General features: G+C 37.6%; 1 protein-coding gene across 1 annotated transcript in view; it reads left to right on the plus strand.

The window, feature by feature from the left end:
- Positions 1-2,247: 2,247 nt before the first annotated feature.
- The window catches only part of GABRG2 (gamma-aminobutyric acid type A receptor subunit gamma2), a 65,723-nt gene continuing 40,867 nt past the window's right edge, over positions 2,248-27,103 (plus strand). The window contains exons 1-2 of the mRNA XM_058848568.1: positions 2,248-3,026; positions 26,880-27,028. Of these exons, the coding sequence (XP_058704551.1) occupies positions 2,920-3,026; positions 26,880-27,028 (256 nt within the window). The 5' untranslated portion in view covers positions 2,248-2,919. The remainder of the gene's footprint in view (positions 3,027-26,879; positions 27,029-27,103) is intronic.

Consider the following 27,103-nt stretch of genomic DNA (forward strand, 5'->3'; position numbering starts at 1 on the left):
TATAGTAATATTGAAATTCTTTAAGCATAAAATGTGGGTTTACATTCCCTTTGTTTAGACTGAGGTTACAAAAACAGCAAGGACAAATTTACATTCAAAATTACTTAGAGTGAAAATTGGTATTGCTTGATTATTGGTGGATAAGTTTTATGCATTGGGGTCAAATATTTTAACATTGAAATGATTTTATCTAGGTGCACTCAAAAGCCTGACTTGGCCATTGTGCAGTCCACTGACTGTATCAGAGGCCAAAGATCCTAATTCCCACTACCTAAGTCAATGCCTAAACATCAATTGCAGGCAGCTGAAATAAAAATTAAAGCTGGTGCATCTGGGATGATAAATTGATCATAATATGGTGATGCAATTTTTAATATGCAGAAAAATCTACAGAATCTTTAAGTATGTTTGTCTATCAGAATCTGCTGATATCCAATTAACAATGTGAATAGAAGATACAGCTAATAAAGTACCTAGGAATAATATTAACAATGGTCTCTACATCTTAATAACCTCTGAGCAATCCAGGATTGGTATTACAGTATCCAATTCTTTTTGACATACCATCTATGTGATGGGAAGCCTGGAAAATTCTCTCAGGCTTTGACACCTGCAGGATTTCTTCTATTGCAGACCCCTTACCTCTCTCAGGAATAACAACATGACCCTCTGAAATGAAAGTGCATAAGAATTTTGTAGGAAGTCCAGGAGCTCTTTTGAGACAAGAAGATTTTGCTAATGGAACAAATTTTCAGTGAAAAAAGTGCAGAGTAAAGTTGCAATGCTTGTGCAGACATGTTTGCTGTAGCCAAGACAATAAATAAGTGTTTGCACAGTTCAAATCCTTAGCTATCAACAATTTTGATTCCCTCACCAAAATATACACAGCATTTTCATTCTTCAAAGGAATGTTGTGATAACTGCTGAGAGAGATTACAGCAATAAAATCACAGAAATGTCATGTTTACAGATAGTGAATTGAACCATGAGCAAATGTTGACACTTGAACATGTGTACACACAAACATATATATTTATATATATATATATAGAAATATATAAACACTGAGAGGAAGAGAGATATGGGGAGAGTATTTGAAATATTTTATAGCTTCCTATCACTGAAGAGGCTGAATTTCACAAGTTGGTAGAATAACTTAATTAACAATAAACCATAGATTGGAAATATTAAGTAATAGATTTGCAACTTGTTACTTTGTATGTAAATGCTAACAAAAATACAGTGACTGTGTTAGATATTGGCTCCAATGATCATCAAAATATCCAGAAACCAAGGTGCATTTAATTCAACTAATAATATTGATCTATTGATTATTGTGAAAGTTAAATGCATTGTGTTTGGAAACAGAAAAAATTAACTCAATGGCTGAAGACTGGATCTATGTTTTTAGAGAATCTGAGAAAGCAACTACAGTATCTAATTCTGATGGATAAATTTCATTCTGCATTTGGAAACTGGGAACTAACAGATTGTCCAGGGTATTAAAAGGTTTGAGCAGAATCCAAGTGCCAAATTTGGTTCAGACTAGATTAAGTCCAGCGGCTTTTATTTTATTTAGAAAATTTCGCTTTCCCATCATTTAAGTTTTCTTTTGGATAATTATTTATTTATTTCTCCCTTAAGTTTTAGAAAAGTGGGCTTTGGACTAAAAAAAAAATGTTCCTGATGATTAATTTCCCAATTCCCAGTTCATAAATGTCATTGGGTAGACTTGTTATTGTCTATATTTACTTTGATCTAGACAGAAAAAATACGGGAGGTAAAAAAAATGTTATTGTAGGTCGTAGTTCAAATACTTATTTTTGACTGAAGTGCTCTTACTTTAGGGAATCATTAAATTCCCTGAATTTTTTACTCCACTAGTAGTTGCTAAATTGCATTTTTGGACAATGGAACCGGGGATTCTGGTTCCAAAATTTGGCAGCATTCATCTTCCATAGTCCTCTAGTGTTTCCCCTCTGGCCAGGAAGTTCCTGTGTCTGTGTAACCTCATTTTATTAGGGGAGGGGAGGTAAAAACCTTGCATGTTCCCCCTAATCCTATCACACACTAAATCACCTCATTCATACTGACTCCACCAATGCTGCTTTCCCCATTTCCTGAGTTACTTAGCAACAACCATCCCTCCCTTTTCCACTCCCCCATCCAACCTTTCATTTTTTCCCCCCTTTGCAATCACGATTTCCACGCTGTTTAGAAAAATGAGGATGCTCAGCAGCATAGGGCAAGCTTTTCTTCCAAACCTCCTATTTTATGCCTGCCAAATCCTTCTCGGCTCCAAAATGAAAATCCCGGCTGCCTGCATATGTGTAATCAAAGGTTAAAAAGCACCCTGGCTGACACCACGCATGTGTTAATCTGTGCTGCAGCAGAGTGCATCATTTCCACTTTGACCTCAGAGTTAATCTGCATTCAGGCAGAAGCTCCATTGCTTTATTCTTTCCTTCCCCCCCCCTCATTTACTCTTTGTTGTTTTATTGGATTTTGCTGCATGTGTGTCAGCAGTTCCGTAAATATGTATGTGTTCCTTTCCTTGACTGTTTTTATTCTGTGTCTGTGATTTTCACTTTTTGTTTGGGTTTCATTTTTTTTCCTTTTCTCCCAATTATATTATTTCCCTAGATTTGGAAGCTGCTGCCTGCTGCCTGAGCTGACGTTTTCTGATTATATCTGCAAAAGGCTTGTGCAGATCTAATTTTTCTCCCCCTGCATATTAATTCCCGGCAGCTGGGTGCAATGTCTCATCCCACTGACGGGACCTGGTAGGGAGGAGGGAGAACTACTACCAAAAAAAAAAAAAAAAAAAAGAAAAATTAAAGAAGGGGACGGATCCATCTGCAACCAAGACGAAAGGGGGGGAAAAAAGCTGGGGGGGGGGGGGGGGGGTCTGGAATAGAGATGATTCCTCCAAATCCAACAAGCCTGGGGAGCACTGCATTCTTGAATCCTGCATTTTCTCTCAAAATGATGGTGTGGGCACTTGTGTTCCTCTCTCTCATCCAGTGGTAAGATGTCCTTTCTGATTCTGTTTGGGAGGGTGGGGGGAGAGGGAGGGCTGGGGGGGGTGAAGAATCTGCGAATTTGCTGAGCTGTCGTGAGAATGCCAGAGGTTTGGATAGTGGCATTGCATTCATCTGTCTCTAGCAGCCTAGATCTTAGAATGTTTGATTTCTCTTACAATTGCTGTGGCTCTGACATGGGCTGGGAGGGCGAGCGGCGGATGCGTGTGATGGTGGTACATGCCGCGGTGTTCATAGAATTTGGTGCCATATTAATGAAGCCTTTTATCTCTGAATTAATCGCTTGCTCCGGTGCATGGAGTTCTAGGTAGCTGTGTTTTGTGGGCAGGATGTCGGTGCATTGCTGCTTGTTTTCCCGGAGCGGGCATCCCCATCATGGCTGTGCGGGGCTGCGCGGCGGCGAGCGCGGCCAGGGCTGAGCACCAAGGACAAGGATGCGGGTCCCGCACAGCTCCGCCTGGCTCCGCACGGCTCCCCCGGGGTCCCGCACGGCTCCCCCGGGTCCCTCTCAGCCCCCCTGGGTCCCTCACAGCCTTTCCTGGTCCCTCAAAGCCCCCCCGGGTCCCTCACAGCCCCCCCTGGTCCCTCCCAGCCCCCGGCCCCGCGCATCCCTCCCGTGCGGGCGGCCGTGGCTCCCCAGGGGATGCGATGGTTCTCGGGCTGGCGTGAGCTGAATGTTTCCAGCAGCATTTCACGTTCTGCTGGCACACACCCTGTACAGGCTGCATGGGTGCACCATGCACCCAAATGGAAAGGGGTAAAAACCCCAGCAGCGCAGGAAGCAGGAGCTCGTATGTGGATGAGCATGAAGTGGAGGGCGGGAGAATTGCTGCAGTGCCAAGCTTTGCGCTGGAACAGACATTCCTGCAAAAATGTGTGGACTGTGCATTTAACAGGTTAGATGAGAAAATGTCTCTGCACGACAGTGTGTGGCCTCTCAAATGGCAACAGAGCGCTCCCCAGGGCTGCACAAGCCATGGTGTCACCGATATCTTCCAAAGTTAGTGCCCACTCTCTCTGCTACCACTGATGCTGGACTCACACACTCACACACTCCTCAAATTTACTTGATTTCTCCTTCCTTCCTTCCTTCCTTTTACCTGGACACTACCATACCAAAAAGTGGCTTCTTTCTGTTTGTTTGGTTTTGTGTTTTTTTTTGTTTAAGAAAAATCAGACTTCATACCTGCAATGGTAGGATCTTAGTTTTAAGGCAAATAAAAGGCCAAAATGATTGGATGAGGAAATGAAAAGTTGCTAGGTTTTCAAGAAAGTTTATCACACAAAAAGAACTTTGTAAAGAATTCCTGTGAGAAGAAACTAAAAATGGTGGAATATTGAGTAGAAAATGAGATAAAACTCAATGAGCCTACTATGAGGGTACTTTGGGAGTAAGATAGGTGTGAGGTATTTTTGACCCTTAGAGAACCAGTTATGGTTGCTACCTGAATACAAAAATGGAAAATTCAGCTTTTACAGGATTTTATAACACAGGCTTTTATTTAGACATAAAACTTCCACTAAAATAATCCCAGATACTTATTTTAGCACACTTCTTTCTTTTCACTCATCTTTGAGAAAAGCATTGCCTGAGAGGAATTTAGCCAAAATTATTTCATAAGCTTTAAAATAAACCCTTCATAATGCAACTTAAAGTTTTATCTCAGCAAAAAGTTCACAGCTGATGGACAAGGTGGGGTTTCCTGTGACAGCCTCCTGACCTCATAATTTTAAAGAATAAATCATAGACCAAGAAATAATAGTTACAAGTAAAGGGAAATTTTTTCTTAGTGCTTTACAAAAACATTTTAAATGAGTCAAAGTGTATATATGATTTTAATTCTAACAATCAGGACAATTTCCTCCTCCCATTGTGGAAGAAGCCTTGTTATTAGTTTTGGAAACTTAAGGACCAAGACAGTTATAAAAGTTGAACTTAGATACCATTTATTTATAACCATGATGAAAGGTTTTCTTTTCTAAAAACTTTTCTAAAATTAAATTTTAATTTTTTTTAAAAAAATTAAGAAATCATTGATGAGTTTTAAAATCCAATCAAACACTTCAGAAGGTGGGGAATATTATTGTATTGTGTGTCACTTGGGCACTGACATTCTGGAGGGCCAACTGAACGATAACAAAGATGCTGCTTGTTAAACATCTGAATAAATGTGTTGACATCAATCAGAACACACACAGAAGTTTAAGTATTTGCAGAATCTGATCAAAGTAATTGAACACGTTTGATTACCATATTGGTGCAGAAGTTTGAACCCTATTAATACAAATAATTACTATATAGAGAAATTCATTGTTGTGACACCATTACTATTTAGAAGATTGAAAAAAGAAAAGTTAACCACTCAGGCATTAATGGAAGTAGCTAAAGTTCTAGCACTGACTTCAGTAAATCATGAATGAATTCAGAAAAAAACGTCATTTTACAACACTGCAGGATTTTAGCTTTAGAGAATTTGTACCAGTTTTATTAAATGTACAAAGTATATCCTTACAGCTGGGCACACTGAAGTTTTAGGAAGTGCTTTCTTCCAGTTGGTTTCTCAACATTCATAATTGGACTGAAAACTTCTTTCACAAAGTTCCCTCCTCATCTTACCCCTCAGATAAGTGTAACAGCAGAGTGCAGTGGATCACATAGAGCTGTGTTCAGTGAAAGTCAATCAGATCAAACTCCCAAAAAAATTTCTGAAATTTGTACATAAAAAAGTCTTCTGATCAGGAGACAATTTAAAATTATTTTTAAAAAATATATTTGTACACCTGATGTGGTTTAATCGGAACTAGTTGTTTGACTGTCCTTATTGAAAATGCAGCATGTATTTAAAACATTACATGTAATAGAACTCTCCAGCAAAGTTTCAAAATTATTTAAAGCTGTACTCTGAACACTTTTTATATATGGGATTTATCAGTTATTTTTACAGAGCTTTAACAAATTTCCATCAAAAGCTACATAATACAGAGGAAATTAATGTTCAGATGGGAAATGTGAGACTTTTTTATTCTCTTGTTTTTGCCCAAGTTCTGCCTAAAATTGAAGACTGTCAAGACTGATCAAAAAAACCCCCATAAATAAAGAAATCATTTTAGCATCAAAATAGTCTGGTGCCTAAGTCAGTACATGTATTTTTATTAGTAAATTAATAAAGGTGGGTGCAAATGAAATTCTTTTGCTCTTGTAAAGTGATGTGATATAATAACAAGGACTAAAAGCATATCCTTCAGATGGACAGTCACTTAGAATTACTGTAAACTCGCTGATATCAGTTTGGTGTTAATGCTGCAGCTATATTTACCCACACTCTTCCAATACTTTCACAAGGTGTCTAACACCAGCACTAAGCCAGAGGTCCCTTCACTGGAACAAGGAGCTGCTCAGCAAGAAACAATTTCTCACCTCACAGGGATTGGTCCCCTTAATAGAAGTGTCGTGACAGAAGATGTGGAACTAAGTGCTATTAAAATATGACTTTATCCTTACCTATGATACCATGAAACTGAATATTTGATATACTTCAGTGTTTGTATCAGCAGAGCTAAAGCTGTGTGGACACAGGACCTGCACTGCTTGAGCAAGTCAGGGGGAGCAAGGCCTGCCTCTGAGTTTTCCATAGCCACGCTCCATTCCTGCATCCTGGGAGCTGTAATACTGGCACACAAACTTAGAACAACTATTGCTGTCATAAAAAGACTACCACAACCACTCACCTAAAGCAGATTTGAAAATTAAGTTAAATTCTATTATTAATAACTTGGTGGGGCAAAAAAAAAGGACCACAGTCACTGTAATTAACAGTTAAGTCTCTTTAACTAACTTCTGCTGTAGTGATTAAACCACCTAAACACAACCTGCATGCCAAAACTCATGTATTCCAAAATACTCCAGTGAGTATGGAAAGTGATGTTAGACGTCTTTCAGAAAGTTTGAAAATCTAAAAAGTGAAAGCTGATACTAAAAAGCTATAGAAACTAACTACAGTAAAAATATTTTAGGAAATTAATCTGCTCTTTTAATATAATACTTCCCATATTATCCATATTATATGTCTTCTTTATGGCCATCCAAATCATACTTTAGGCTTTTTAGGGTTTAAAATGTTCATGATTAATGGTAGTCTGGAAAAATCTTGTTCATTTGGGTTGTGTTTGCATAGTTTTCATTAATGCTACATTAGCTCTACTGACATATGTCACTAAATTCTGTAACATTTGCACAAAAATTTAAAAGGGAAGAATAGGAGTGAATGGATTAAAGGAAAAGAAGCAAATGTCTGGTCAAGGGGAACTGCTGGGACTCTGAGGGAAGTCAGTCCTAATACAATTAAACTCCTATATGCTTAAGTAATGGCCACCACTTTCTCCAATAGAGAATGAATTGTGAATTGAATAATGAATTGTTAAATTATTAGATAAAGCATTAGACACAGGTGACCAGAAACAGATGCACATACTTGTAAGATGGTTGATTTTTTACAGTACCTTGTAGACATGCATTTGATGAAGCTCCAAAGCAGTCTTAAGGCCAATATCTCTGCCTGGCACTGTCCTGCAGAGAGATGCACTGGCTCATTTGAAGCTGGCTCAGAACCCTTCAGCCTTCCCCTTGTTACAATGAGTGTCAGCTACTCCAGCTGTAAAAATTATATATATTCCTATACATATATATATATATATTCCTGTATTCTATGAGGGTGATCATTTGATTACTTATTTTTTAGCATTTATCAGGATGACTGGAGTGTCCTGGGGTTCTCTGTTGGTGCAGTCTGAACTGCAGTTTTGCAAACCATTGTACCTGCAGCCCCACTCACAGGAAAATAATGCAGGAAAAGAGGTGGCTTGTGTGAGACTGGCAGTGACTTGTGTAAGACTGAAAGTGAAGAACAAAGTGGAAGCTGGGGGTTTGATTAATGTGAATTCAAGCTCAGAAAATCACAGAATCACTGAATCATTGTGGTTGGAAAGGACCTCTGGAGACAATCGAGTCCAAGCCCCCTGCCAAGGCAGGGCCACCTGAAGCAGGTGACACAGGAATGTGTCCTGGTGGGTTTGGGATGTCTCCAGAGGGGGAACCTCTCTGTCCCAGGAACCTCCCTGGGAAGCTGTTCTGGGACTCTGCCACTCTTAATATAAAGGAGTTCCTCGTGTTGAGGTGGAACTTCTTGTGTTTCTGTTTATGGCCATAACTTCTTATCTTACTGCTGGGCACCACTGAAAAGAGTCTGGACACATACATATAAATACAGAGATTAAGATAAAAAATCCCAAAACCTGATACAGAATGTCAGAGAAGAAGAGGTGGTTTTTTTCATCATCATGTTTCATAGCCTATTTAGTGTTGTATTTTTCAAACAGATTTCTATTGCAAGACAAATTTCTTGTAACATGAATGATAAGACATAATTGTCCATTTTCCCAGTTTTGCCTACTAAGAAACGAACATCCTCTCCAACACCTAATGCTGCAAACCTCAGCAGTTCTGGGAATATTCTCACATGACAGGCCTCATTTTATCTTCTCATTAATCCCTGTTCCACTGAAGTCAGTGTGTTGCTGAAGGAAAAGCCAGGGCGTATCCAGTATAGATTCTTACAGGTGTTCATCTAAGAACTGGGAAATCACCCAAAGTTAAATTGTAACTCAGTAAGGATCTTCAAAAAGTGTTTTTTACACTGCATAATGCTTTTGTAGAAAGCTCTAAACCTACATTCCAGCTAACTGATTTACCATACTCTAAATATTTTTTCATTCATTCATTCTTTTCTATTCTATACAGATGATCAGCTAAACCTTTACACTCCAGCCCACAGACTGTAATGTAAATTGATCTTAAGTGACATATAAGTCTTTTCCTGGCCCTCTGGACAAAAAGGAATTTCTCCATTCTAGAAAATGAACTGTTTTCTGTGAATGGAAGTTCTGAACAAGAACCAGGGAGGCTTCTTGACAGTATAGGAGAGAGAGATGCATTCATTTTCTTTTTAGAAAAGATATGACAGCTGATGATAGAAATGCACCTCCAGATAACCTCACTGGAAGCAGATGTGAACTTTCTGGGCAGTAGGAAGCTGTGTACTTAGAACAAGATACATTCCTTATACAATGAACAAAAATATCCCAGAAAGTACCAGGAAAGAACAATAAATTCCAGGAAAAAAAGGCCCATGACCATAGTCAGTTAATTATAATTATTATTATTATTAGGTAAGGAAGATCCTTTCTCATGGAATGAGACTAAAACTCACTGAGCACTAATGAAATTAGGGACTACAACTGCCCCTATGGAAATACCCAACATACAAAAAACAGGGTGAAGAGGGATTTTAGGTGATGGAGAGATGAGGAAAGAACAATATAAAGTGTCCATTCTGGATGTACTGATCTTTTTAGACTCAATTTGGTGAGTGACTTTTGATGATTTTAAACTTAGCATTCAGGGCATGTTTCCTTGTGGTAATGGATTACGGCCTAAATTGCCATGATGCTGTAAAAAGCAGAGCATGAGAGACTGAATTCTCCTAGAGTGTATCCTTGTGGAGGTGAAATATCTTCACAGGCACTTTATTTAGGTGAGCACCTGCTTCAGAAGAGCTCTGGTGCCATAAGTAGGAGCTTTGCTGTTTGAATTGGGTCTGGTTTCCTATTTTAATGTCCAGAAGTAACCTGCTTATTTGCTTCTTCTAATTAAGAAGAGATTTAGCTTTAAGTCAAAAAATAAGGAAAACAGCAAAACAGATAATAATATTACTTGCTTTTAAATTTTTCATATGAAGTGGTTAGAACCTAATTTATCAGAATGTGTAACCATCTCCTTCAATGTGAGAAATTTACAAAATGATTATATTTTTTTTTTCCATCCATATGAAAAAAGAGTGGGTAGAGGGAGATACATATTTTCACAAGTTCCAACACCAGCCAACTGGCTCAGACAAACTGAGGTAAAAGAGGGGTGATGGTGGTAGGTTGAAGAAAACTATTGAGAGAATAGTGAGGATTATATCTAGTGTGATTCTGGGGTATTTCTATAGTTGTGACAGAAAATTAATATGCAAGTCTTGTCAGACTGAATATTGAGTATTCAGTCTGACACACAGTGATATCTTCTTATTTATATAACAGTAATATTTTTAACACAACTGCTGTCAAAAAAGGAGGCTTTAATGCTGATGAAAACCACCAGTGACTGCATAAGCAGAAGAGAAATGTAACAAATACCTTCCGATGTAAATGGCTACCTCAGCTGCATAATGTTTTTTCATGTGATGTCTTAAGCAAAACAGAAAAAGTTGATTACAGCAGCCTTACTTGTTCTCTCTTATATAAAGGGCATAGAGCATGCAATGATATTATCCCTGTCTGAAAACTTATGAAAATGTTTTTCTTTTTAATAAGTGAGGTGATGCAGAGCCCAAATATTTATACAGATTCAAAGAGAAGAAAAATATTTTAAAATCCATTAAACTGCTATCAGTGGATAGCATTTCATGATAGGAAATCTCTAGCTGCATGTTTCTGGAAGAGGAGAGGTTTTACCAGGGATATTTCTGCCCTTATCTTTTGCTTTCATCCTCTGCTATTGGCAGCTGCCAGATGCAAAATAAATGGCACAAAATACCACTGATTTGACCCAGAGTAAGGACTACATTTTGGTTAGTGCAAAGTGAAAGCAGGCAATAGAAATTCAGTAAATCATACAAGAATCTTAGTGCAACAGTTGATCACCACTAAAAGAGAAAATCACTATTGTTGAAAACAGATTTTTGTATCTTGAGGATCAGTTCTATTTTTTCAGATCTATTGGAAGGACATTTTCACACATATTCAGTAAAGAACAACACAATGTGTAGGCCTAGCTGTGAAATCTGGCCATTGTGTATGAAACTAAATATTAGTCTTACAAGACAGAACTTTCATCTGTTTGCAGACAGCCAGCAAAACATTAAAGAAATATCATTTTTACCATACCTATACCAACATACACAGATTATAACCAGAAATAAAAGATCAATATATGTAAGAAAGCTGTTTAAAATAAATGAAGGATAATAATGATCTTTTGGAAGGAACGGAATAAGAAGTTATTTACTTTTTATGCTTGCATAAGCTCTTTCCAAATGATGCAGGTAGTCATGTATGAAATTGTATTTTTTATTGAATGTCATCTTGGACTTTGATATGAACCCTTGAGATAAAAGGCTACCTTTCTTTCTGAGCTATTTATCTTCTTCAACTTTTTGAATGCTCCATGTTCTGCTGAAAAATACATCTGGTTCTGCACATTGATGAGAAATACACGTTGAAGGGTGTACATACCCATATATACATACCCATAATAACCTTCTGTCAGAATTCCTCCCCCAGAAATAGTGGATCATATGAGAAAATGAGTGTTTTCCTTCACTAGTGGCTCAATGCTATATTGTGTAACACAAACAGCAAGTTCTGGTCATATGAAGCTTTCGTTAATCCATAGCAAGATATCTTCAGATCCAAACAGAGCTCTGCCTGCTGTAACAGACTGAGGATTATCCACTAAATTCCACTTTCATTTAATTCCCTTAGATTATTTTTCAAGAGAGAGAAAAAGAGATAGCAGGAGAAAGAACAAGAAAGAGAACGATTAAGAGCAATTAATCAGATAGTGCTAGAAAGTCTTACTAAATTAATCAATGCGTTAATCAATATATTATTAAGTGATGCACTTCTGGGACCCACTGAACCCCACATTTGTTTGCTAAAGGTGGAAAAGTGTGTCACCAAAGCAGAATGTGATGTGCCCATGATAATCAGACACAAAGATCAGTTATCTCTTGGACATTTTGTGTACATCCCATGGAAGGGTGGTAGGGTTTGTGCCCTGCTTTTCCTCTCCAAAAACTGGTGAAGACTCAAAAGACTTCATACTACAAATTAGCACTAAAAAGGCTTCAATCAGGTGGGCATCAGATACTGAAGCAGGCAAAGGAAAGCAGTTTATCAAGGAGTCTACAGTGACTTTTCCCCTCTGGTTTCTACTTTTATAGCCATAAAAGCCATTCCTCCAAAATTTAAGCTTTTGAACTGACTCTCTCTGCACAAAAAATAATCACCTGACCCCCCCCAAAATCAATAACATAAATCTATATGCTCATTCTTATTTTTATGAATGGACAATATTTTCAAGACAGCTGTGATACCATGGCCCAAGCAGATAAAGCAGTTTAGTAGTTTAGGCAAACAATGTACAGTGTAGTTGGAAAGGCAAACAGGGCCACAGTGAATGAAGAATGCCACCAAATAATTGATATATAATTAAAATTACAGCCAGCTTGACCTTCTTAGATTAATTACTCATAGATAACCCCTTAGAGTTATTTAACTCAAGGAGTAAGGACTTCAGCTTTGAGTCCAGGAATGTTGTACACTTGCTATGAATCAGAGGAAGAACTAAACCTGGTCTGGAAGTGAATTATGAAGACTGGAATTGTGCATTCTTAATATAATGACAAGAAGCTTGCTATGCTTCAAATAGAAAACAAGTGCAGGGACTGGGAAGATGATTTATTATGTTCAAATTAATGAAGAATGCATGAAGTGCATACAGCCTGGTATATGTTTTGGGAGTCAGAGACCAGAGACATTCCACACTTGAAGAACACAAGTGGGAAAGCTGGTAGTGACTTCAGGAAGAAGATGGGGCATGTGACCCATGTAATAATATTTACACTGCCAAGAACTGTCTTAGTAGCTGAACTTGAGTACTGAAAAGAAACCTTTTGGCTTCTCTGAATGTAACTTAAATGCTGCATTCTGCTCCTCCAGCCTGTGAGGGCTCAAATGTGTTTGAGTATTAAAATTTTGTTTTCTAACGGAGTAAAGTCACTATTTTCTGGGAAGGTGAGGATTTGGAAGAGGAGAAAGTTACCAGCAGTAAAATACCTGGAGGTCCTTAGAATGCAATTACAAATATTGCTGCTCTTTTACCCAAGCCAAATAATTAACCAGTATCATAGACCACATTGTATTGAATAAACTTATTGGATATTTGTAAGCTCTTTGGGGCAAGAACAATCAACAATACATTAACAATGACTTTTCTCATTTTATTTACTGGTTTCTAAAGGAAATGCTAAAAAACCTCACTAAGCTGCTTTAAAGACTTATAAAATGCACTTAAAATTAGTTAAAACCTTAATAAGGCTCTAATGTAGCACATGAGATTAAAGCCATGACAAATCTTTTGGGCCAAATTCCTAAATTCCATGTCCAGGCTCTGAAACCCATATTTAAGAATCAATGATGGTGAACAACATGAAAATATTCTTCTCTGCACTGGTTATTGTGATCCAGATCCACAGCTCTGCCTCCTTGATGTCAAAAGGTTGTAAATCTAAGGTACTGCTATTTCATCCAGGTGAGGACAGTGCATCTTTCTTCTCACCACATGCCACCACCAATTCCAGGGACGGTTCATTGCTCTAAAATTAAATTAAGCAATTCCAAATTGCCTGCTATTAATATCTAACCACTTTCAACCACTGTTTTACTCACTTAGTGAATAATAACCACATAATAGCCAACCACTTTTACTCTGGTATACCTCTTAATAAGGATTATTTCTATAATGAGTTCCAAAATTTACTATTCTGTCATCTAGAGATTATATGTGTGAAAACAACCCATATATATATGTATTTGATATTAAAAGGGAATAGGAATAATTTTAGCCCTACTGATTTCAAAAAGTGGATTTTATTTTAGGCTTTGAAATAAAATTAATCTTTAGCCAGAAACCAAGAAATTCAGCTCCTATGGTAAAAAGTTCTCTGTGAAGACTTGTGGAGAATACTAGAAGGGAAAATTGTTAGCAGCTTTAATTATACAATTTGTTCAGGAAGGAAAAAAAAGAGAAAGAGGAAAGGTACTATATCTGTGAAATAAATTCTTCTGTTACCATCCCCAAGGCTCTATCTCTCTCTATCTCTCTATAGTAGATAAGCACAAATGAGATTAAATTTAATGTAACATATATTCAGACTAAAAAATTAGCAACATTTGTTATCTGCAGTCATTACCTGCATATGCAATGTTCTGAGCTCCTCAATAAAATAGTAATGAAAGGATTTAATGAAAAGCCCAGAAGTTTAATAGTCAAATTACTTCCAATCATAAATAGTGCATATTTTAAATAGGACCTCTCATTTTAGTTAATGAGCAACAATTCCAAATGCTATGAAAACAATGTATTTCTTTAACAAAGATGCCATGTCTGCAATGACACCTTGGAAAACAGGCTGAGGCAGCTAAGCTGGGCTTTGGTTTTGCAAGGTTTTAAGTATTGAAGCCTTTATCCAGGAAAACACTTTCATTTGTGTTTAAATGTTTACCAACATGGTTTTCTGCACAAAATCAGAATACTGAGCAGCTGGCAGTATGGAAAGCATAATCCTAGAAAATCTGACAGATATAAGCTAAAAATGCAACATTTGCTAGCAAATGTATTCCATTTATGTCCTCTCTTCTAAATTATTTCTTTGGTAATCTGTCCTGGAAAACTGTAAATCTCAGAATAGCACCTGTTTTTAATTAAACAAATTATACTGAGGTGTGTTTGCCAAATTCCCCAGGATCTCAGAAGGATAAATTGCATGCAAAGTTTTACTTCAGTGGCTTCCAGTGGAATTTCTTTTTATCAATACTCTGTCAGTTATTCTGCATAAGTCTGTAGCTCATAAAAAGCTGCTGGATCTGTGGCAAGGGCAAACTGAAGATGGATTTATCCATGTGGGAGATATGCAATGATTAGTAAAACATCTTCATCCTTAGCTTCTGCTCATCTGCCATTAATTTCAGGTGTCCATCCTCACCTGATGGTCCCATCAGCATTTGCTCAGCTTATGGAAAGACTCTTGTTTTTAAAGAGGTCCTGATTATGCAGTTTGGGTAATATCCATAAAGGACCAACAAAAGCTCCTTTTGTTTTTGATCCTATGGATCAAACAAAAACAAAATCTCTGAAGCCTCATGGTGTCTCCTCTGTATCACAGAAAATGGGGTCTGAAATCTTCTGCATTTTGCCTATGAGCCTGCTCTGAGTTGCCATGATGCTTTGTGCAGCTACCCTAAATTCCTTTCTGGACCTTGCTTCAATGCTCACAAGAAGTACAATCTCCATAAAGAATATCTCATGTAGCTGGTGATTAGATCTCTTCTGAGGAGACCCCACAGCTGGCCATGGACCAGAAATGCCAGACTGCAACATCTGCCTGTCCCTGCTTGGTCTTGTATTGATTCACCTTTAAAGCTTCTTGCTGCTGTGTCATAGTGGGTGCTCTGCTCCTTGATGGAGCCAAGGAAACCTGATGAGGAACTGGACATTGTGGCCTGAATGGACACAGAGGTTTTCAACTGAAACAGTCTCAGCAGCAGATCTCAGAGGATCCTTTGACTTAGGCACAGTACAGACTGCAGGAGATGAGACAAGGAGAAAAGAAAATCCTCTTACATAATCTCTCAAACTGAAGTAAACATTTTCACCACTGTATGTCTTCTGGACTTTGTATCATTCTCTGTAGCATCTTCAGCACCCTGTTTACCATAGCTAAACATATTTTGAAACTCTAGTTTCATGAGTCTGCATCCCTTGGACCTTAATATGGTTTCTTCTCTCCAGAAATTTCAGAAATATATTGGTAATAGTGCTGGATAAACTTGGCTGCCAATACAGTGTTTCAAAATAATGCTTTTGGAATATGTCTACAGTTACATCTGTACTACTTCTGACCCTTGCAGAGAGTTATACACATTAATCAAACCCACTCATAGCTTCTGCTTGTACTTGGTTATTGTTCTTATTCCTTCTCTCTTTTCCAGTTAGGCATCCAGTTTTCTCTAGCCCTGAATAACACCTACTTATAAAAGAAGTTTCTAGTATCTTTCCCTAAAATGTTTATTCCTTTTACAAGACAAAGAAGGAAAAGGAGAGGAGAAGGAAAAACTTCTCTGACCATAATCAGAGCAATGACAATTTATAAAGTAAAATTCTATAGTGCTGACAAGAGCAAAAAAAGATATGCCAAAATATTTGTAGAGGAAAAAGAGAATTCTGGGAGATATGTTTGTATTTGTATGGAATAGAAATTGCTCCTACTTTCCTGGTGTTTTGACGAGTCACATTCAAATGTAAGGGATGAGAAGATACACTTTGCAGGGACCATTATTCCTAGCCCACTCAAACATCAAAAACTTCAGAGCTAGGTAGAATTTGCATGTTATGTGCCTTACATTTTACTTATTGGAGATTGATAGAAAAAGAAAAAAAGATAAGACACTGAGTGAGCCCATGCACAGTTTCTTCTCACTAAAATAATGTTACAGAGACACATTACTATTTATTAGTTAGGACCTTTAAAACAATTGACTATTTTTTTCAGAAAAAAGGTTCTGATATTCTTGCATATAAAGCTGGATATCCTGAGATAGCTAAATAGAGCTGAATAGTGAGATTTTTCTCTTTATAGGCTACATATCCAAAGTAAGCTTTTTAGAAAATTTTCAGGACCCCAGTATTTAATTTTGAAATTGTCTCTGGAAAAGTGGGGCATAAATAGGCAAGTAAGATGTAGCAGCTTTGCATCACAATTTATGTGATGATTTTTGGAAGCACCATGTGTGAACTGCAGCTGCAGCCCAGCAACACAGCACAGCCACTGCTTTGCCCTGAGCCTGCACGGCCTCAGGACAGAGGCTTGTCAGGGTCTGAACTCCTCTTGAGCTGCCCACAGCTTCGTTTTACTTGGTTTGGCTGCCACAGCTATTTATCTAATTGACCAGGCATCTATGGCTAATTTATTTGACTTTTTGTATGGTACAACCAGAGTTTTATTTAGATAATAGCAACAAGCCATGACTCCATGAAGAATGAGTTACTGACATCACTGTGCAGTGTGGAGAAAGATGAGGCTGCTACAACAGGAGAGGCATTGAGAGGTGGGCTTGGAATATAGCATAGCAGGGTAAAGGCACAGATTCATCAAATCATTAAGGCTGGAAAAGCTTCTAAAATCATTGAGTCCTGTCATTAACCCCATAATTCCATGTTCACTCCTAAACTATGTCCCCAGGTGTCAGATCCACATGGCTTGAATACTTCCAGGCTGGTGACTCCAGCATTTCCCTGGGCAGTCTGTTCCAGTGCCTGACAACCCTTCCAGTGAAGATGTTTTTCCTAACATCCAAACTCCTCTGGTGCAACCTGAGGCTGTTTCCTCTTGTGCTATCCCTTGTTCCTTGACAGAAGGGACTGACCCCCACCTGGCTCCTGTCAGGGAGATGTAGGGAGTGAGAAGGTCCACCCTAAACCTCCTTTTCTCCAGGTCAAACAGGCATGGGGTGAGTTGAGAATCCCTGCCTGGGTGCATTTTAGAGCAGATGTGCTGGCAGTCCTTACCCAGCAGCTGGCATGCTTACACATCCCACAGGACTATGGAAACCCTGACATGAAGCCATCCTGACAGTACCTACCACCAAAGGAAGTCCAGCAAAACAAATAATTCCCACAGAGGAATTGCAGAGCACTTGTTGACGATTTCCCTACTCAGCTGACATAGAGACACTAGTTTGCCACTTACATTCTTAATGTATCACACATCTACCCTGTTATCAGAACTAAATTCCACATCCACCCCTGCACAGTCTGTTTTATGAGCATGAGTGCAAACAGCGTCTTGCATGATATAAGTTGGTTTATGTGGGAACACATGGGTTACTATTGGTTACCATGCATTAAAAATGAAGTTAAATCAGAAGCATTGTTTTAAAAAGAAACAACAAAAAAGGTTTAATTTTCACCATTTGCTTACTCTTATTTTGTGAATGAGTTAGCTATATCATGATGTAATTAAAGACATGTATTGAGCAGCTATTTTCTGTTCATTCAGCTCTTTCTTCAGACACATTTCAAAAACATTCCACTGATGATACTTCCATGATCTGAGAGAAGTAACAATTATTAATACACTTAGAATAGTTTCACATCTATCTTTGACTGGCTCCCTAAACATTGAGGACTTATCTGACCCACTTGCTTTACCAACAGTACATTGCTGGTAAGCACAATGCAAAGGCATTCCCTAAAGAATAGTTAGGGATTGTTTCCTCCTCCATCATGAGATGGTTTAGCATCACACCCAGTGTTCATCAAACACAAATAATAAGGGACATTTATGTGCTTATTAATGTCGTAAAAATGCACTTAAATGCAGAGAAGATATCACTTGGCTTAGCATAGCAAGTAGGACACTGGTCCTTTAGCTGGGTTAAGCATTCTACGTTCCTGGCTCCTGGCCCAGCACCAGGAACACTTCATTATAGTGCTCTTCTGTGCACTGAGATGTGGAAGATGAGAATGAAAACATTCTGATAGATTTAATTCTAATAAGGATTTATATTCTGTTTAACTTGAATTTATGTTCAGACTAACTTGAATTTATAGCTCATGCTGGTAGACCAATTTTTTTTTAAAAAAAGTATTTTAAATTTTAAAAAAATGCTCAGGAGTGTTACTCAATAAGGAAAACTGCTGACATTTCTAGCACCTCACATGTTTGTTGTTAAACATTGAAATATAGTGATGAGAAGATGACTACATCATGAGTGATTGATTCCAGAAGTGACTTCCTTCTGGGTGGAATTACCATGCAGACAAAATATAGAAAAAAAATGTGCAAGAATTTTGAAAAACCACAAACATGAGTGCCTCATAGGGTATTTCAGAACAAGAACCTATTTTTTCATTTCTCTTGTCTAATTAAGCAATAGGATTGGGGGTTTTGAGCTAATGTTGTTTAAATAGATGGCTGGAGGGCATCCATGTTTTCTAAATCTTACTCACTGAGAAGAGAATTGAACTTTTTAATTTATAGTGAGATTTTAGAGCAATTGTTTATAACAGCAATGTACATCATTGAGGAAGAGATATAACATGGAACACTAACAGATTAATTATATACATAAAACACAGCCAGAAAAAGTGAAGTGAGCTCAAGATAGAACAGACCCAGTCAAATCACATTTCAGGAATGGTTGTTTACTCCTTCTCTTGAGATTTGCTAGCTATAGTGGAAATCTGCAGGAGCTGAGTAATAGCAACAGACAAAATTCATGCTTCAAGTGCCGCAGATTTCACATTCAGAGATGCATAGAATTGTTAAAAAAAAGAATAAAAAAAGGAGAGAAGGTGATGGGAGGGGAGAGGAGAGGTAAAAAGAAGAACATAAAAAAAAAGAAACCTTCTGAGGTTCACATAATTCCAAGATTAAAACTTTTACACTTAGCTATGGCTAGATACTTTCAAATAAAGCTGAACAAGCTAACCCTACAATAGCTGAAGCTATTTCTGTCTTTTCTGTTTGTTTTTAATTTTTTGCTCACTGCTAACACGAGTGTCCATAACCACAGTGAAAACAGATAAAGGTTATATAACCTCCAGTAAATAAAATATAAAGAAATATAGTCATACAAAATTCCAGCCAAAAAAATAAAAAAATAAAAAAAAAATCTTAAGTTATGGAGGCTTATCTGAATCATCTGATCACATCTTAGACTCCTCCAGAGCTCTAGTAACTATAAATGCTGCACTTCAAGCTCAGGCTATTCAAAATGAATGATGCATGCTTGTTTCTATAATTATTTTTCTATTCCTTACTGGCCTAAAGTTTCCTTCATCTCTTTACACTTTGCTATCCTCCCTCGGGGTAACACACAATTCCTCTCCATACCCACAAGTTTTATATTGTGGTTTAATTCAGCTTTGGTTAATAACACAAATCTGTTCTGATAGACCTGGAGATGTATATCCCTCACCAACTTATTTAACAATATACCTCAATGTTTTCCTGAAGAAACAGATTCTAGACTGGGTGCCACATTTCAGCTTTTGGTTCTTTGCCAGGGCTGCTAACACTGGTCTCTGTTTCTGGTAATTTTTGTGACAACTGGCTGTGAGCCCATTTTGTTGCAACTAGAAATATTTTAGAAGGGACAATAACCCTCATGGTGACTCATGAATCCAATCAGTAGTGCAATGCAAAAATTGCACTACAATTTTTCAGCACAGTGAACTAGAAAACACCATAAATATTGCAAACCAGAAGTTTTATTGTTAACACTCTCAATAAATGCACTCCAAAGGGCTTTTTCTAAAAGTGTTTTCCTGAACTGACAAGAATGAAGCAAAACATAAACCAAGTTAAATTTTTCATTTTAAACCTTTCTTTATAAACGCTTGCTGTAGCCAAATTCAGCTGAATCTGAAAATATGGAAAATAGATGCTTTAACAGTTGTTACAAAGACTGAAAATTTATTTCATCTTAAGTGCAGAAGTTAATGTGAGTGCATGTCTTGGGCAAGATGCAGAAGGACTGTAAGATAAACCAGTCTGCTGTGATCGACAGCTTTATACACACTAATACAAAACCACCACTGCCATATAATATTTTAGAAGTCTGTGAAGAGATTTAAGAACTTGTCTGCTTTTCTCAAAATGTTTGACAAACACAAGTGAAGTTGCTGGGAGTTGCTGAATAATATTCTTACAGAAAGTTTGTAAAATCCACAGCACAATCCATTGGTGCTGTGTTTCCAGGTATCATCTCTTCAGGGGAACAGAGTGTAAATGATCACAGCAATCCAGACAGCCTCTAAATCTCAGGACAGGCACAGCTTTCAGAAATGACTGATTGCTGGCAATTTGGGGCCTTCATGTTCAGTAAAGATGACTGAGAAGTCATTGCTGGGAGCATCTATTTGTGCTCCTCTAGTAATTTGTGGCTCTTAAAAACACATTTTGAGACTTGTGTGCTCAGTCCCATAATCTGTTTCAGCTGTACCTATTTCTTTATGAGAACTGCAATATTCTTTTAATAATTATTTTCATTTGTGCTTCAGTCCCCTTGTGACTTAGGCATGACAGAAAAATTTAGCTTTGCTTTGTTTTAAATAATCATTTCATGCCAAGATTTTTAACTACATTGCCTAATTTGAGTAGTACATGGAATGATGGCTGCAGCAGAAGCAGTGCTATAGCTTCATCCAGAATTGTAGTTGCAGCAGCATCCCAACTCTAGGTGAAGGTAGTACCAGACAGTTTCTCAGTGATTTCTTAGTCCAAATTTTTCAACTTAATTTTCTGTTATGGAACTTCTGATAACTGACTGGATCTTCTCTCTAAGAAAAGCATCTGAGTTTCCATCTTTGATGTGGGAAATGATTTGGGAAGAGACTAATCTTTGCATTAAATAAAATTTTGCATAAAATCAGAGGTTGGGTATTTGTGATGAACATTTAGTAGTAAAAGAGAAAATAGGTGCCATTTTTATGGCAAGAACAGAACCTCAGTCCTGCTCATAGCCTTGGGATTTAAACACAGATGTACAGAACAGAAACACAAACACAAACAGGACAAGAGAATCTGTGGCACAGCTTTGTGAAAACATTCTCTGCTTCAGTCAAGATACCTTTACTTAAAATGTGAGTCAACAAGGGAGAATTTAGACACTTAGATTTCCAGAGCCGCTGTATTCTCTTCCACATCTGCTATCTCCACATACTCACACGTCACATCTGCATCCAGCATCTCTGTATCCACGGTGAGAACCTGGAATACATCTTTCCTTCCCTCTGACCATATTATCACCATGAATAATGGATGACCTATAGATCAGGGTAATTTTTTAGGCACATCAGAGAATGAATCGAACTTGACTCTTCATTAAGTTAAACAGTGAGAGTTAAACAGGTGAACTGGCAAGCCTTGTTTCAGTTCTTCCCTGACAGGTAGAAAACATTGGTGCTTTCAATGGAAAACTCATTTTATGTTCAAGTTGTTTATTAAATCTTTGCTGAAAGCTCTATCGCCTACTTTGTATAAAAGATGAAATTGCCCAGATTTTTTGATAAATAAGCTTAAGTTTTTTTAATTAGATTTAAATTATTCAGTTATTAGCTATTCAGTACTGCTACAGGTCTTTCCCTTTAGGTACTTAGTGGATACTCTGATTCTACATGTACACAACAATTTAATTTTAGCAATAAACTCTTAGGTGAAGTTTCACAACAAAATTCTTGGTAATAGTTAAAATTAATTTTGTATATTTAGAAAAATTATAGGACAGAGCCACAGCAGATACAAACTGGCCTAACGCATTTAAAGTCACTGGAACTACAGAGATTTTGATGAGTTAATATATGACCTCATATTGGAAGGCTGAAAGACTGACCAGCCATGGAAGGGTTTTTATTGGCCAGAGCAGAATATCTTTTCCTTTCTACTTCTAGTAACAAGTTGTGAAAATTGTGTTCTTGTGCATTAGGAAATAATACATTATTTCAAAGGGATATCCTTTGTGAGTTATTGCTCACTACTTAAATAAGATGTGCTCAATCTGTCCCCCAGTTTAGACTGTAAAATTATTGCTGTTGTCTGTGATATTAAATAATGCATGGCCTATCTTTACTAACACATGGTAGTGTCTTTCCAAGATGCATGGCATATGATTCTCCTGGAAATCACATTAGAATGTCTCTGATATAGAGATGACAGCAGAGATCATCCAGTTATAGTGTTCACTTTACCATAGCAATTAACTAAAACACAGTAGTTTTGAAATGGGTAACCTATGCTTGATATTTTTCAACTAAAGAATTTAAGACACAAGGCTTGAAAGCATAATAATATAAGACAATTATATACCATTAATATAATTATTTGTTAAGTTTTACTACAGTGTGGATTATTTTTACATAGGCATCAAACTTACTTCATGGGAAATGAAAGCACAAAAGAGATCATGCTGAATCTATTAAAAACTAAAAAATAAAAAAGATTCCTAAACCATAATGTGTACTTCTGTGACTTTGGGTTGCTCAGAGAATGGTGTATCAGCACATTAATGAAACATTTAAGTAATGGGTTTGACCGTGTCTTCTGAAGAAGGATCAATAAAGAAGATGGAAAAAATTGTTTTCCTAATGCATCAGTGATTTCCCAGCAGAGATACAGTTTTCAACAATTTTAATGTATTTCCAGTACAGAAATAATGCCTTTAGTGCTAAGGGGCCCATAAAGAAGGCTATAACAATGAAGTGAGCATCATTTCATTAATCCTTTTTCCCTTGGCTGGTGACCCCAGCTCTACCTGCAGTAGGTACCTCTGCCCACAGGGATTACACTTGCACCAAGAATGATTAAATGTTGCCCAGAGAGTATTGCAAAGAAATGTGTGGATCAAACACACTGGCAAAGATCTGAAGAGTAAGTTCCTGAACATTTAGTTTGCATCAGCCTCAGTTTGTTACTAAAGTTACTCCTCACCAGTGAGCACTCAAAAGAGCTATATGAATATTATAAATGGAGTAACAACTTCAATGCAGGATTAGGATTAGGTGTTTGTTTTAGAAAGGAACATAAAAAACATTTGTTCAACCCTGTTTAGCCTCTGACATAGTAAAAATCTTATTGGCAGAATGAGGTTTTTATGTAATTGTGGAGTGAAACACCATTTTATAGATATTTACATATATTATTAAGAAAATCAGATCTAAATTAATGCTTATTAGCACCAGTTATTTCTGCCCTCTTCCTGCTTTGTGAAGATGTATTTCAAGTAATCTGAGACATACAAAGATCCCCCTGAATGTTAAACACTTGTGGTTACACATACATAAATCTGTATTTGTAAAAGATTACCATCAGAGCTACCACATGCAGACTCAGCTGCAAACTGAAAAGGGGTTGGACCAGATGACCTCCAAAAGTGCCTTCTAACTTTAATTACTCTATGGCTTGAAGTTTCAAGCTTGGGTTCTGACCCTCTTAAGTAATCTCTTTTCCAAATAGGGAAATGTATGTATTTAAGGATTTATGTAAAGCAGTGTTGCAGACATCTTGCAGTGGCATTGATATCACAGTGGGAATATCTCAAATGGTGAGTTTTTGTATCAGTGTCTGGAAGATGAACCTTCAAAAAACTATAGTTTACCAAATAGGTAAATATGTGATTCTTTTCATATCTATATTACTAGATTTGAAAATTTCTAGCAGTCAGAAAAATAAAAATAGATTTTAATATGCATTTGGGTATAATCTAGGCTTTAACAAATTTGGGTTGGACTTTAAAAGCACTTGCAAAATTTCAGCCATATAATCAGAAGGACTGATCTAAAAGTCTTAAGGAGATGAAAAGGGCTTTGTCATTATAATTTTCATTGTATTAATGGTATTGAATGGCTAAAGCTCTGCTTATTTGGATAGAGAAGCACCTCTGATTTTTCTGGCTGGAATGCAGGCTTACACAAAAAATTGGATAGCCATGCTAACTTATGATCCTTGTGGAATTCTTATAAAAGCTGGAATTCATAGCATTTTACCCCAGCTACACTGGCTGTGTTTTCCCTCCTCTTTCTCCCAATAATTTCATAAAGCATTTGCTGGTTTGGGGGATGTGGAGTGCCAAAATGGCTTGAGATGAGAGATGCACAAACAGCTATTTCTGACATACAAATACTTTCCAAGAAGGAATGGAAGTTTCAGTTACTTTGAGCTGCTGTTCAATAAAGTTGTTCTAGATCTAAGAAAACTTCTACACAAATGTACTTCTGATCCTGCACTGTCTAGTAGATCAGACTCTGCTAATTAGCTGGTTTGAGTTTTGAATGAGAAGCTTTCTCATTGCACTGATATTAAGTAATGTGTTGCTTTTGTGAAATGATGCATTTGATTTATTTTTCTTTTCCATTCAGAAAAAGATATTGTTTTCAGAGAATGCTTATTTAATTGGTTATAAAACAGGGATAAGGTTTTTTATAAATGAAGTTATTTTTCTTCATTCATTTTGCATAGTTTGAAAACATATAATCTAGTGCCTTCTGTTTGCAAAGAGTTTATTTAGAAGTATTTCCTTTCCTCTAGGAGAGAGAATTTAGCTTCAATTATGTTTCTTAGAATTACAATTAGATCTTTGAACTCCAGACAACTGAACAAAAAAAAATCAAACTCCCAATTTAATTAAATTGGCCTGTTTTTCAGTACCAGCAGAATACTATGGACCATATTGCCAATTGAAACTTTGGTTTTGATTCCTAATAAAACACTACAGGTCCAGGCTTGTGCAGCCAGGATGAAGAGGTTGGGTTGGCAGTTCTTGGCTGGGGAAGCTGAAGCTCCCTGTGGTTGGAGCAGGGCAGATGAGGCGGTGCCTGGAGGCTGCAGGCAGTGGCTGCTGTCCAGCACACCTAACAAAGGTGTAGATCACATTCATCAGCAGCTTCCAAGCTCATCTCAGAGCAAGACCAGCTCTGTATCGGTGCTGCACAACCCTAGCTGCTACTGCCCTGTGCAATCTTGGGCTGCTTCAAATATCCCCGTGCCTCCCTGGGAAGCAATGTCCTACACTGAGAGGCAAAAGGAGCTACAGCTCCTCCCTGTTAGGCTGTGCCCAGGGGAAGAGAGAACCCAAAGCCTCTTTCCCCCTGAGATTGTATCTGTGCAGTATCTTAAACACCCAGTACAGGAAAGCCTTTGTGCCCTGCACTCTGAGAAGGTACAAGCTGGATGCAGAGGAAAGCACCTTAGGGATGAGGGGGCACAGCCTCAGCTGAGTGAAGATCACCATTAGTGCTCTCAGGCTCTGGATCAAGTCATCCCTTCACTACTGCACCCATGACCATGACCAGCTGTGTCTCTTCCAATTTGTGTGCCATGCAGGAGATCCAGCCCACATGAGAATCTGCTTCTCTGTGCTCTTTCCCCCTCCTTTTCAGATTCTGGTTGAAACTGGAAAATAATTAATTTTTCTGCTTTTCACCCATGTGCATCCAAACTCTATCCACTGGCTTAACACATTTGTAGTATCATTAGGATTTTCCATATCTAGCCAGCAGCATTCAAACTTTGTCACAGAAGCAGGGCAGGAAAGAAGGGCATTGACATATTATGCAAAAAACCCTACAGCTGCCTTGCACTGTTCAGCTGATCACCATTAACATTCTGAAATGCAAGTATCTGATTATGTCATATTCTAAAGTAGTTTCAATGTTCCCCTCTAGAACTGGAGGCACTGATTTTGAGAAAACAAAACATCCATTAAGACTAGTCTACACATTCTGGCTCTGAATGTGCTTTTTTTTACTGTGCTGAGCAGGTTGAATTAGACCTGCTGTCATATTTCTGAGCAGCAGAAGAACACCAGCAGATAGACTTTCACCCTCTGTGGGTTCTGGTTAGCAAAAGTGAAAAAGAAAACCTTTGGCAAGAATCTGTGCTCAACTTTCCAAATGCTCAATAAAGTCAAGTTCATGAGAGTGGAGAAAAGGTGCATGAGAAGTTTGTGTGAATTAATCTAATTATTTGTCTCGTCAGTAATGTGTTTCACCAAACCATTCTGTCCAATAGAAGTAAAGCAACCACAATGTGTACATAATAAGTGATATTTTTGTGGAGAGTTGCATAAGCTAAGTGACAGATTTGTTTTATAACAGGTCCCACCTGAGCCAATGAGAGAAAAAATAGCCATGACAAAGGTGATAAGCATTGATGTTCCTCTGAACAGACAGAATGTGATCTCAACTGTACTAAAAGAAAATGCTGATAAAGTGAACTGTAACCTCAGCTGTTATTTGGCATCTGTACTGGGAGTCTAATTTTGAAAATGGGAAATGTAAAAAATGTTTTTACCGTATTGTTAAAATCTAAACTGTGTGTGTGTTGCCCTCCAAGGAAGTTCCCTCCAAATTTGTATTTTTCAAGGCTTTTATTTTCTTCATTTTTGTTTCTTTAATAGTTCCACCCAAAAGGGAGATGATGATTATGAAGATTACACTTCAAATAAGACTTGGGTTTTGACTCCCAAAGTCCATGAGAGTGATGTGACTCTTATTTTAAATGGCTTGCTGGAAGGATATGACAACAAATTGAGACCTGACATAGGAGGTACGTTGGTTTTGTTTTTAGACAACTTTTGATTAAGCAGTGGAGAGAAAGAATTTTCGTGTCATATTATGCTAC

Source organism: Poecile atricapillus, chromosome 13 (assembly GCF_030490865.1).
Source record: "Poecile atricapillus isolate bPoeAtr1 chromosome 13, bPoeAtr1.hap1, whole genome shotgun sequence".
Classification (NCBI taxonomy): domain Eukaryota; kingdom Metazoa; phylum Chordata; class Aves; order Passeriformes; family Paridae; genus Poecile; species Poecile atricapillus.